Source organism: Lithobates pipiens, unplaced genomic scaffold (assembly GCF_037356315.1).
Source record: "Lithobates pipiens isolate NorthernLeopardFrog02 unplaced genomic scaffold, aLitPip1_a1.2 Scaffold_11, whole genome shotgun sequence".
In the NCBI taxonomy this organism is placed as follows: Eukaryota; Metazoa; Chordata; class Amphibia; order Anura; family Ranidae; genus Lithobates; species Lithobates pipiens.
Window position 1 is genome coordinate 27,198,353 of NW_027507696.1, and position 13,569 is coordinate 27,211,921.

The 13,569-nt window shown below is 42.4% G+C and overlaps 1 protein-coding gene across 1 annotated transcript in view; it reads left to right on the forward strand.

The window, feature by feature from the left end:
- The window catches only part of LOC143961017 (hippocampus abundant transcript 1 protein-like), a 106,586-nt gene that overhangs the window by 77,683 nt on the left and 15,334 nt on the right, over positions 1-13,569 (forward strand). Inside the window, exons 8-10 of the mRNA XM_077470131.1 lie at positions 3,694-3,765; positions 6,067-6,179; positions 9,284-9,381. Coding sequence (XP_077326257.1) covers positions 3,694-3,765; positions 6,067-6,179; positions 9,284-9,381 — 283 coding nt within the window. The remainder of the gene's footprint in view (positions 1-3,693; positions 3,766-6,066; positions 6,180-9,283; positions 9,382-13,569) is intronic.

Here is a 13,569-nt window from a genome sequence, read left to right on the forward strand (position 1 = left end):
TTTTCTTTCAGGTATCTTTTGTATAAGTTTAAGGTTAGAGAGCTATACAGTGTGTGTATATGTGTAATATATATATATATATATATATATATATATATATATGTGTGTGTGTATATACACACACACACACACACACACACACACACACACACACACACACACACACTATGCCAGGCTTTCTCAACCTTTTAACCCTAGATGAACCCCAAAAATTATTTTCAGGTCTCGAAGAACCCTTACTAAACCAATTTATCAGGGGTCAATAGGAACAATGCCCCAGATACTGGTGACCAATAGGAATAATGTCCCCCTTAAAGTGGTGCTCAGATTGCCACCCTTAAAGACAGCTAAAAAGATATTTGGTGTCATGCTGCTGGCTTTGCCAAGTGATGCTGAACCTTGAACTCTGTAGGCACCATCAAAAAAGTGGTTCATCAGGCACAGCTCAAGGAACCCCTAGCAAACTCTGGAGGAACCCCAGGGTTCCACGGAACCCTAGTTGACAATGGCTGCACTATACTGTCACAAATTTTGGGATGCCTGCCTTAACACGCACATGAACTTTAATCCCAGTCTTAGTTCGTAGGGTTCAGTACTGAGGTGGCTCACCCTTTTGCAGCTATAATGGCTTCAACCCTTCTGGGAAGGCTGTCCACAAGGTGTAGGAGTGTGTCTATGGGAATGGTTGACCATTCTTCCAGAAGAGCATTGGTGACCTTGATTTGTGCACTGGTGCACAGTCATGTTGAAACTGGAAGGGGCCATTCCCAAACTGTTCCCACAAAGTTGGGAGCATAAAATAGTCCAAAATGTCTTGGTATGCTGACACCTTAATGGTTCCCTTGACTGGCACTAAAGGGCTAAGCCCAACCCCTGAAAAACCCACACAATAAGACCCCTTTCACACTACACAGCTGATTGCAGCGTTTTACCACCGACGCTATTTTTAGCGCCGGATTTGCGGCGCATTTCGGCCGCTAGCGGGGCGCTTTTACCCCCCGCTAGCGGCCGCAAAAGGGTTAAAACCCGCCGGCAATACGCCGCAATAGCATTACAGCGCTGCCCCATTGATTTCAATGGGGAGCAGCGGTGGAGGAGCGGTAAACACACCGCTTCTTCACCGCTCCAAAGAAGCTGCTGGCAGGACTTTTTTCTGACGTCCTGCCAGCGCACCGCTCTAGTGTGAAAGCCCTCGGGGCTTTCACACTGCACACAATGGTGCAGCTTCTTTAAGGCGGATTGCAGGCGCTATTTCTAACACTATAGCGCCTGCAAAACACCCTGGTGTGAAAGGGGTCTAATCCTCCCCTCCACCAAATGATTTGGTCCAGTGGACAAAGCAAGATCAATAAAGACATGGATGACAGTTCGAGATGGAGGAACTTTACTGGCCTGCATAGAGTCCTGACCCTAAGGAATGCACCAGGTTTCCATTTGAATGATCATGTTCTGAATTTTATTCCTGATGTAGTATGCACATACTGCTTGAAAAGCCTCAGAGCTTGACTGAAATGTTTTAGGCCTGGTTCATTTTTAAACTGCAGTTTATAAACAGCTCATAGTTTTCATAGTGCTTCAATATATCACTATTTGCAAAAGTTCTTTTTTTTTTTTTTATGCTTTTGGTGCCAATGCTTGGATGTTGCAGCTTGCTGGAGTATTATTATTATACAGGATTTATATAGCACTAACAGTTTGCGCAGAGTTTACAGACAGTAAATTTGCAATACAAATCAATACAGGAGGGATCAGAGGGCCCTGCTCTTTAGCGCTTACAATCTAGAAGGGAGGGTCAAGTGGAAACAAAAGGTAATAACTGTGGGGGGTGAGCTGATGGAGAAAACAAAAAAATACAGTTGTTAGGTGTGGGTGGGGTAGGCTTCTCTGAAGAGAAGGGTTTTCAGGGATTGTCTAAAAGCTAATAGAGTAGGAGATAAGCGGACAGATTGGGGTAGGGTGTTCCATAGGATTGGAGAGGCTTTGGAAAAGTCCTGGAGGCAAGCATGGGAGGAGGTGACAAGGGAGCTAGAGAGCAGGAGGTCTTGAGAGGAATGAAGAGAAAGAGTAGGCTAGTGATGTAGCTGGGGGCTAAATTGTGGATAGCTTTGTACATAGTTGTTAGTATTTTGAATTTGTTGTGTGAGCGGAAGCCAGTGGAGGGATTGACGGAGAGGGGTAGCAGACATAGGGCGACTGATAAGGTGGATGTGTCTGGCAGCAGCATTCATGATGGATTGAAGAGGTCATAGACTATGTAGAGGTTAGCCAATGAGAAGGGTGTTGCAGTAGTCAAGGCGAGAGATGACCAGCGAGTGAATTAAGAGCTTTGTTGTGTCATTGGATAGAAAGGGACATATTTTGGGTTTTTTGCGGAGGTTGAGGCGGCAAGATTTGGAAAGAGATTGGATGTGGTACTTAAAGGAGAGTTCAGAGTCCAGGCCTGCACCTAGAACCTTGGCATGTGAGGATGGGCTTATAGTTTTGCCACTGATCTTGATGGAGATCAGGGGAAGGGGCATATGGGGGAGGAAAAATTAAGTTCGGTTTTGGATAGATTCAGTTTGAGGAAGTGGTGTGACATCAAGAATGATATATCTGATAGTAAATTAGTGATACGTGAGGAGACAGAGGGAGTGAGCCGAGGGGTAGAAAAATAGATCTGGGTGTCATCAGCGTAGAGGTGGTATTGGAAGCCATGGGAGGCGGTGTAGATTGAAAATAGGAGAGGTTCAAGAACAGAACCTTGGGGGGCCTTGACAGGAAGGAAGATGAGAGGAGGAAGTAGAGTTATAAGAAATGCTAAAGGTGTGGTTGGCTAAGTAGGAAGAGAACCAGCGAAGAGTACAGTCACAGAGACCAAAGGCATGGCGTTTTTTTGAGGAGGAGGGGGTGGTCAACTGTATCAAAGGCAGCAGAGAGTTCCAGGAGTAGGAGTACAGAATAGTGTTGATTGGTTTTGGCCGTTAGTAGATCGTTTGTTAGTTTTAAAAGAGCTGTTTCTGTGGAGTGTTGAGGACGAAATCCAGACTGAAGGGGATCAAGAAGGCTATTATCGTTGAGGTGGATGATCAGTCGGTTGTAGACCAGACGTTCAAGGAGTTTGGATAAGAAGGGGGAGCAAAGAGATGGGGTGTAGGTTAAGATTGGATGGGACCAGTGAGGGCATTTTAAGTATGGGTCTGACAAATGCATGTTTTAGAGAGTTGGGGAAGATGCCAGAAGAGAGGGAGAGATTGAAGATGTGGGTTAGTGTGTGTAGAATAGAGCCAGAGGGTAAACGTAGTGGGTAAGGGGGACGTTGGCAAGTATTTTAGCAACCTGGTCTATAGCGGTGGGGTTGAAAGAGAGAAGTAATAATAGTGGGCATGAGGTGTAAAGTGTGGAGGGTATCTGAACAGTAGAGATCTCCTCGCGAATTGCATCAATTAATTTTTTTTAACACATTACAGGCCAACTGCAGGTTTACCATCAGTCCCCAGTGTTTTACTTTACAACTACTTTCCTGTGCTTGAAATCACAATTTGTTAATGCAGTTCAGCCCTCTCATTTGGGGCTGTAAATTCATTCATACTTGAGCAACCAGTAATATTGTAACATTTTGATACAAGCCTGCAACATTTTATTCATACTCCTTTCTTTTTTTTTTTTTTTGTGTGTGTAATGGAAATGACACCCTTTTTAATTTCATTGCAGATTATAGGATTTAATCAGGGTAGTATTGCTGCTTTCATCGCGGTGGTGGGAATTTTGTCCATTGTGGCTCAGGTATGTTCCTAGTAATTATGTAATATATGTATAAATGTTATTTCATGATAGACGCTGTTTATAATGTATTCAGTATATTCATTACCATGCGATGTTTGTTTTTTGTGTTTTTTTTTAATTCTTTAACCACTTCAGCCTCGGAAAAAGAATTTGCCCCCTTCATGACCAGGCAATTTTTTTTGCGCTACGGTACTGTTGCTTTAACTGACAATTGTGTTGCGACGCTGTACCCAAACAACATTTGTATCCTCCCCCCACCCCCCCACCCACACACAAATACAGCTTTCTTTTGGTGGTATTTGATCACTTCTGCGGTTTTTATTTTTTGTGCTATAAACAAAGCAACAATAAAAAAAAAAGATTAAACTTTTTGCTATAATGCATATTGCAAAAAATATTAAAAAAATAATTTATTCATCAGTTCAGGATATATAGATATATATATATATATATATATATATATTTCCATATTTTTGATTTAAAAAAAAATCGCACTAGATGTATATTGATTGGTTTGCGAAAAAATTATCACCTCTACAAACTATGGGATAGATTTAGGGACACTTTTTTTTTTTTTCATTGTTTTCACTATTAATGGTGGCGATCTGCTATTTTTAGTGGGATTGCAGAGGACAAATCTGACCCCAAATGACACTTTTTGGGGACCAATGACATTATTACATTGATCAGTGCTATAAAAATGCAGATCAATGTAAAAATGACACTGGCAGGCATGGGGTTAACACTAGGGGGCGATTAAGGGGTAAAAGTGTGTTCCCTAGGTTTGTTCTAACTGTAGGGGGGTTGGGCTCACTGGGACATGACCGAGATCACAGTTTCCGATCACTGAGAACAGTAGATCTGACATGTCCCCTGTCAGAACAGAGATTCTCTGTGTTTACAAAGGCTGATCTCCGTTCTGCCTCTATTAGGTGATCACAGGTCACCAGTGGACATTGCGTCCACCCGACCTGAGGGTACGCGATTTGCGAAGGTGAGCCGACCTGCCACAGTATATATGTGTGAGCTGGTCGGCTAGTGGTTAAAGTCTTAAATGGGCAGAAACATTGAATTTTTACTGCACACTTGTTGTTCTGAATGTCTTTGTCTTTATTAGTTTATGCCAACAGTCCATCTACAAATACCGTCCCTTGGGTTGTTTTATGGAGCAATACTCCTTAAAGTGGTTGTAAAGGCTTAATTTTTTCCTAAAATAATAAACATGGTATATTTTACCTGCTTGTGTTTCCGAACCTCCTCTTCTGGTGTCCCACACTGGTGCTTTCTGTTCCTCCTCTTTTGTGTCTTCCTCCATAGCAATCTGTGTGCTATGGAGGCACACGCATGGTATGCTCCAGAGCCCTGCTGTGTGTCCATTGACTGAATGACATGGTACCGCAGTACCATGCAATCTGGTTTCAGTGCGTTTTTAAAAGTAGTGCATGCACTACTTTTGGTACGATCCAGTGTGATTCCAGCCCATTCTGGATCCATCCCTCTTCCTTCCCCTCTGTGTGATTGACATATGCTGCTCACTCCTTCACACTGCATAGCTCCTCTCCCTCCTCTCCCTCCCTGCTGACAGACGGTCCTGAGCACACAGGAGCAGTTCAGTCACTGTGTAAAAGAGAGATCACTGAAGTGCTCTTTATACATATTCTACATTCCTGTTAAAAATATAATGCATATTACAACACTGAAGATGGGGACTCCTGTTTCCATCCCCCTGCAACACTGCAATGTATTGAACACATCTCGCTGTTTGTTCGCAAACCGATAGACATGTAAAGAAGTGTCTGATATCTTCCTATCTGAATGGGATGTGTAGAGAACATCTAGGGATCACTGAACATTATAATGTGCTGTTCTTGTGCCAACCACCCACTCCCCCTCCTGATAACCTTCTGTAGAGCTGGGCGATTTTCTCAAAAAAAAAAAAAAAATCAGTTTTTAAGCGGAGTTCCACCCAAAAGTTAGGTCTCCGGGAACTCTTTCTGAATTAACTTGAGGTCATTGGGAAGAATGCTCCCCTTTTATCATTGGTTTCATCTCCCACCAAGTGGCATTAGAACCACAACTATGCAGGCACTGTTGGATGAGGGGTCAATATTCTACCGCTCAATGAACCCCTAGCGGTATCTGGGGAGCCCTAGCTGAGAATGTTGGTTGTTTAAAAAAAAAAAACTATACCTGTAAAAATTGATTAATCTGTTCTTTGAAAATCAGGTTTCATATATCTGCATCACATGTACAGTATATTTCTTTATAACAGTAGATACTGTTACATATTTTCTTTTCTAGACTGTATTTCTCAGTATACTGATGAGATCAATAGGAAACAAAAATACTGTTCTACTTGGCCTGGGCTTTCAGATGTTCCAGCTGGCTTGGTATGGCTTTGGCTCACAGCCATGGTAAGTAATGACAGCTTGTGCCTTTAGAGATATTGAAGTTTACTAATAACTGCCTTGATTTGAGTGGTGCAGCTGCATTTGTGTGTATGTGTGCGCACGTGTGCTTTTTTGTGGGGGGGGGGGGCTCATTCACGTATCTATGAAAAATAAAATAGATACACACTCTCACACTCACTGACCACTTTTATTAAGTACACTTGTTCAATTTCTTGGTACCACAAATTACTAATCGGTCAATCACGTGGCAGCAACTTAATGCTTTTAGGCATCTAGACATGGGGAAGATGATTTTCTGAAGTTCGCATCAGAATGGGGAAGAAAGAAGATTTAGATGACTTTGAAGGTAGCATGGTTGTTAGTGCCAGATGGGCTGGTCTGAATATTTCAAAAACTGCTGATCTATTGGGGTTTTTAAATATCTTGTTTTAGTAAGAGGTCAGAGGAAAATGGGCAGACTGGTTTGAGATGATAGAAAGGCAACAGTAACTCAAATAATCACTTGTTACAACTAAGGTATGCAGAATACCATCTCTGAACACATTGCACTTTGAAGCATATGGGATACAGCAGCAGAAGACCACATCAGGTGCCACTCCTGTCAGCTAAAGACAGGAAACGGGAGCTACAATACTCACAGGCTCACCAAAATTGAACAATAGAATACTGGAAAAACTTTGCCTGTTCTGATGAGTCTCAAATTCAGCTGCAGCTTTCAGATGGAAGGGGCAGAATTTGGTGTAAACATGAAAACATGGATCTATCCTGCTTGTGTCAATGGTTCAGCCTTGTGGTGTAATTTTGTGGGGGATTTGTTTATGCACACTTTGGGCCCATTAGTACCAATTGAGCCATTTTTAAAGCCAAGGCCTACCTGAGTATTGTTGCTGACCATGTCCACCCCTTTATGACTACAGTGTACCCATCTTCTGATGGCTACTTCCAGGAATCACAAAGCTTACATCATCTCAAACTGGTTTTCTGAACATGACAATGAGTTCACTGTGCTGCAGTGGCCTCAGCAGTCGCCAGATCTCAATCTAATAGAGCACCTTTGGGATGCGGTATAAAGGGAGATTCGCATCATGCATGTGCAGCTGACAAATCTGCAGCAACTGCGTGATGTTATGTCAATATGGACCAAAACCACTGTTGAATCTATGCCATGAAGAATTAAGGCAATTCTGAAGGCAAACGGGGGTCCAACCTGGAACTGGCAAGATTACCTAATAAAGTGGCCAGTGAATGTATATGAAGTTATGTTCAGTATTAAGTATATGCACATAAACGATTGTGATAATGTTTACATGTGTACAGTACAAATGCACTTTATTGGCGCATCCTAGCAACGAGAGGGCAAGGTGGCTTCCTTGAGAAGCCATCTGCATCCTAGCAACGGAGGGACACTAGGTGTCTTTGAGAGCCCCTTGCCATCCGGGAATAGGAGTGCTAGGCGACCTCCTTGAGAAGCCCTTGCATCTTAGCAATGAAAGGACACTAGCCAGCTTTTTTGAGAAGCTGCCCACATACTAGCAATGAAAGGACACTAGATGTGAAACCATGTGTGTCTGAGCAGCATAAGGATGCTAGGTGTTTTTTTTTTTTTTTTTTTTTGAGAAGTCTCCTGCGTCTTTGCAAACAAAGGATCTGAACACCTCCTATGTTGTTTTCCAAAGGCCCATACACACAACTGCGTAAAGACCAATAAAATTCTGCCGCATACATAGCTATAAAAAATAAGAAGAAATAGAAAAATCTGCATCCATGGTCAGTAATTTACGAATATTGACATGTAAATGTTTGCGAAAACGTTTAGGGCCCATTCACATGAACGCTTAGCCTCCATGTCTCTGCACCCTTCCTTGCATGCCTGTCAAACACTGCTGTGCCGATAAATCTGTACAGCTGATGCGTGTCTATTCATTTATATAGGCTGCACTTCCAAGTGCACGTTCAGTGCAATTTCAAGTGCACTTTGCACTTGTAGTGCAAAGTGAATTTGCCTTTAGTAAATAACCCCCAATGTGTCGCTAATCAAGAGGAGGAAACTAGGCGACTTGACTGAGAAGCTACCTGCATTTTAGCAACCAAAGGGCACTAGACAGGTTCATTGAGAAGCCTCTTTTATCCCAGCAATCGAAGAATGCTAGGCAGCTTCATCAGAAAGCTGTCTGCATGCTATCAACCTAAGGATGCCTGGTGGTTTCATTAGGAAGCAGTTTGCCTCGTAGCAAAAGGGCCAACCTCTCTGTAATGCTGTGTGCATGTAAATGTTGCTTAAACGTACATGCATACAGAGCACTTTTTATGCAGGATGTTACTACCAGCTGTTTCTAGCAAGATCTAGCATACTAGTTGCTGTATTTTCTTGTGGCTGTGCACATGAGCCCCATTTATAACAGGTGTTAATTTTATAAATGGGTTTGCTTTGATAACATAACCCTTGTAGCAGCTCATCCAGAAGCTTGTGTGACAAGGATACATTTGCAACAAATGTATGCTTGTATTTTCAACAGTTCTTTGGGCTGCATTCACACCTGATTGTTTCAAAGTCGTGCACTTTTACTGCAATTTTGTACAGGTCACCAATGTAAAAGGCAGAAAAACACATGTAATCTGCCCCAAAGAGGGACGTTTTTCAGGCGTTTTTGCTTCAGGTGACAAAACGCTCAGATGTGAACAGGTGCCATTGAAATGAATGGGATTTTGCTTGTTGGGTGCGTTTTACAAGCTGAAAACGCTCAGCTGTGAATGCAGCTTTAGAGGTGTGTTTTTCAGATAGCTTGGTAACACTTCTGATCAAAAAGAAGCTGATACATTTTTGACAAGTAATTGCAGGGTGCTTCTGTTCGTCCTCTGATTCCCCTGTAATTCGGTTTACAGTTGAACTTCATTGCCCTGTACCCAATTTCAAGCACTGATATTTCTGTATTTTTGTATAGCTACCTCTTCCAATGCAAGGACCTAATATTGGAGCGAATCTCAATTGAATGGAATGAGTTATTGTATTATGAACGTTATAAATGTAATAACTGATGTTTAGAGCTGGTATACTCGTCAATACAAGGTCATCTATTAATTTGCTGGATTTGTTTGCTTATTTTCAGGATGATGTGGGCAGCTGGCGCTGTAGCTGCAATGTCTAGTATCACATTCCCTGCAATAAGTGCTCTAATTTCCCGCAACGCTGAATCAGACCAGCAAGGTAGGTTTCATGGTCAGGCCACAGTTTCTGTTACATAAATTGTGAGGATAATGAAGTTGTCTGCATTTTTACTTAAGACTGTCATATTTGCTGAAGAAGAGTTCATTTTCCTAGCACATACATGTAAATAGTATACTGATGATTATTCATGATCCGAGTCCCCAAATTTTCTTCTTACTGATATAGATATAATGTGGCATTACATAATCTTTTTTTGGGTCACTGTAACACAATTATATTCTTCAGACATCATATAAGTACAATAACTACTATTGTAATTGGCAGCAACTGTTAAAATATTGCTATTTTCCAAGCCTCAGGGAGTTAATAGCCAACTTGTACTTTCTTTTAAGATTTGCAGTAGAAATTCATCAACAACTCCTTTTGAACTCCATTTTGCAAAAGCTGAATCAGAACGTTAGAGTAACGGCTAAATGCAAATATATGAACTATATTAGTTGCCGTAAGATTTGTAGTTTTCCTTTATAGTTTTTCAGGCATCCTTACCAGACCATACAGTGAGTTTGCTGACTTTTCTTTACTGGAGTTAAGCAGATTTACGTGGGAACTGGGCTTCCCTCGGCATGCTGAATGAATAAATAAAAGTATATGAACAATGATAGGATCATTGCTCTGCTTACTCCCTTTTATTTTCCTGTCAGCAAGATCCCAGTGTAAGATTGACAGCATTATACTAAGCTGTAGAGTTGTAGCCCAAGGCTACACTTCCCTCTCCCAGTCTGAGGCCTGCTGTTCAGGAGACTACAGAAAGCTAATATATGAACAGCTTTCAGTACTTAACTAGATGTATTAAATTACTTTGAAAGAATGTATAACTAGTGGTGTTTTACCTGGATTTATCAGTTACTAAAGAATTGGTATTGTGCCGCTTCTCTGTTTGTATTCCTCTCTGTGGCCACATTTATTATGCTATTGTAGATTGAACATGCACATCAACTTTAAAGTGTTACTAAACCCAGAACCTGCATTCACTATATCTAGTCTCCCACAGTACACAACATGGGAATGCTATTATTTTAGCAAATATAATCTGCTAAATACCTTTATCTCATCAGCAGTATATAGGAGTCTTGTGACTTTTATCCCTGTCTGCTTAAGCTTGTAGGAGGAGTTTTCATTCTCCCTTGATTCCCTGTCTGGAGAGTGCAAATTGACCCTGTGCTGATCACATGCACTCTCCCAAGATAAAAAAAAAAACGCTCTAGCAATACACACCAAACTGAGCATTTGCAGCCTGACTCCTAATGCTCTGTTCTATCAGGAGATGGGTTGGAGTCAGTTAATGAAGAAGAGGATCAGAGAAGACGGGATCACTTAGCCTTTATACACAGTGCAAGGATTAACCTCTTGGGTTCCACAGTGAGTATAACAAGCATGCTTTACTGCATATACAGACTGATTTTACTGTGTGGGTTTAGTAACACTTTAAAGCCCTTAGGTTCACATTACTCATATTCCATGATCTAGCATAATGTTTTCTTTCTCATCCAATGGGGTACACAAAGTCTTTTACCTTCAGTTCATACTGCCGCCTATAGAAGGGTTGGACCCAGGCAAACAAAAAAATGTTGGCCATCCCAGGATAACCTCTCCTACCAGCATTCCTCAGTGGCCTAGTAGGATGAACATCTTTTCTTCAGCTCTGCTGCATGAAAATGGAACCTATTTTTTGATAGCACCTTTTTTTAAATTCTCTTAGACCCCTTTCACACCAGGGCGTTTTGCAGGCGCTATAGCGTTAGAAATAGCGCCTGGAAAACGCCCTAAAGAAGCTGCACCATTGTGTGTAGTGTGAAAGCCCCGAGGGCTTTCACACTACAGCGGTGCGCTGGCAGGACGTCAGAAAAAAGTCCTGCCAGCAGCTTCTTTGGAGCGGTGAAGGAGCGGTGTGTTTACCGCTCCTCCACCGCTGCTGCCCATTGAAATCAATGGGGCAGCGCTGTAATGCCGCTGGCAAAACGCCGCTATTGCGGCGTATTGCCGGCGGTTTTAACCCTTTCGCGGCCGCTAGCGGGGGTAAAAACGCCCCGCTATCGGCCAAAATGCGCCGCAAATCCGGCGGTAAAACGCCGCTAAAAATAGCGGTGTTTTACCGCCGACGCAAGGTGCGGTGTGGTGTGAAAGGGGTCTTAAGGATTTTTATTATTCAATAAACCATGCTTGCCTCTGCAGTTGCAGTTATCCAGGGGCAACTGTCCTTGGCTTGGTTTTTGGAATGTCACGTCCAGACCCTTCTAGACATGATATTGTGAGGATATCCTGGAAGTGACCTTCGGGCACTGGGTTCTGTGTAGGGTGATTTTTAGACTCTGCACTGGTAAAAATTAGCAGCAGAACACCTTACGTGATCAGAGCAGCAGTTATTGCTTCAGCATTTGCCCTGTCTCTGAAGACTAACTTTGTGAGTGAGGCAGTCTGGCTGCACACCAGGAGCTACCTCAGTTACATAGGTCTTTGGGCACCTTCAAAATTTCTAGTTGCCTACAGGGACTTTTATGACTTCTGATCATTCAACCCTCACCTGCTACTGCTGTCTCAGTTTCTGGAGTACCTGAAGCCTTGCTTATTACCCTGAGCCCTACATTGCCTTACCCCTACGCAATTGCAACTTGCCTATTTTTTAAAATCAGGGGATAAGGCCTGCTCTAATGGCCCCTAACTAACCCTACTAACTGCTCTGATGTCTCTGGTTAGAGTAATGCAAGATTTTATAGCCCAAACAACCTAATTATTTGCACACTCTGACCACAGAGGCCACAAGCATACTCTCATGCCTTCTCCCACAGATTTTGTACGTTTGCAGTGTTGCCGACTTATGGGCCATTAGTCATTAAAGGCCAAGTTCACCTTAAAAAAACAATAAAAATAATCATTTTGCAGGTAAAAAATGTCCAGTTATTATTTTTGTTAGGAGTTTGTAAAGCATGATGTCACCGGCTGCTAGAAATGTGACTATCAATATGTGCACATCAAACCAGAGAAATTTCAGGCTCTCCAGTCCAGGAGTCGTCCAACTCTCTGCTTTTGTGTAAGAGTATTGAGCCTGATTGAAGCCTCTGTGAAGGCAGTTGCTTTTACAATTTTTTTTATTTTTTATTCCAATCTTTTGCAACGCAACATTCTTTCATTTTAGAACAAGTCATTCTAATCCTTGGACAGAAGACTGATTTGTTTGGCACCCATGACCAGGTGGTTCTGCCTTGATGGCTCAGGAATCCAGCTTTGGAATTGGGCAAGTCCTTTATTCTCATCTGGAGAAGATTCTTGGGTACCTTGCTGGTGCAGGGGACATGGTGATCTTTTCTCCTGATTAACATCCTCAAATTTTGGGCAGTTTGGCCATCTCTGCAGTACGGGACCATTCTGTTGGAAGCATATTCTATCTGGATTTAGTCAGGCCATGCCACATCAATTATTGAGAAGAAACCAGAAGTTTTGCCACAACAAAGGAAGTAGATTGGATCCTGTCCTTGGCCTGTTCTTGCTTGGTCTTTTGTGTACATTCCGAGCATACACATTTGGAAGGCAGACTTCCTCAGCCAACATTATTCAGATGCACTGAAGTGGTCCCTACATCCAGTGGTGGTCAGGACTTGTGTTGCAGGTGGTGGGACGCTGGATGTGGACCTTTAGGTTTCCAGCTTCAACAACAAACTGGACAGATTTGTCTTTAGCTAGAGGGATCCTCTAGCGGAAACAGTGCTAATTGTGTGGGACCAATACACCCTCAAAATGTCTTCCTCATCTGTTTTTCAGGATTGAGGTGGAAGATATGCCAGTGATCTGCATTGCTCTGGACTAGTCCAGGTGGTTGGGGTTTTCCTTCATAAGACTCCTTTTGGACACCCTTTGGACTATACCAGATTTTCAGGTTATTTTGTCTCAGATTTACCATGCTGCTACAGGGTTGTTGACTTTAACAACATGGATGTTGAAGCCCTTGTGTTGAGACACTGGACATCTCTGAATCCATGATTCTTACATTGCTAAAAGGTAGGAAGGCTACTTCACACTCAAGGTTTTTCATCAGACATAGAAGACGTTGGTGTGAGTGTCAGGGCTTCCACCCTACTAGTTGTGTGAGACAAATTTTGTTCCTGCAGCTAAATCTAGACAAGTGATTGTCCCTTGGTACTATATAGGGTCAGGTTTTTGGCCTTTCCGTTT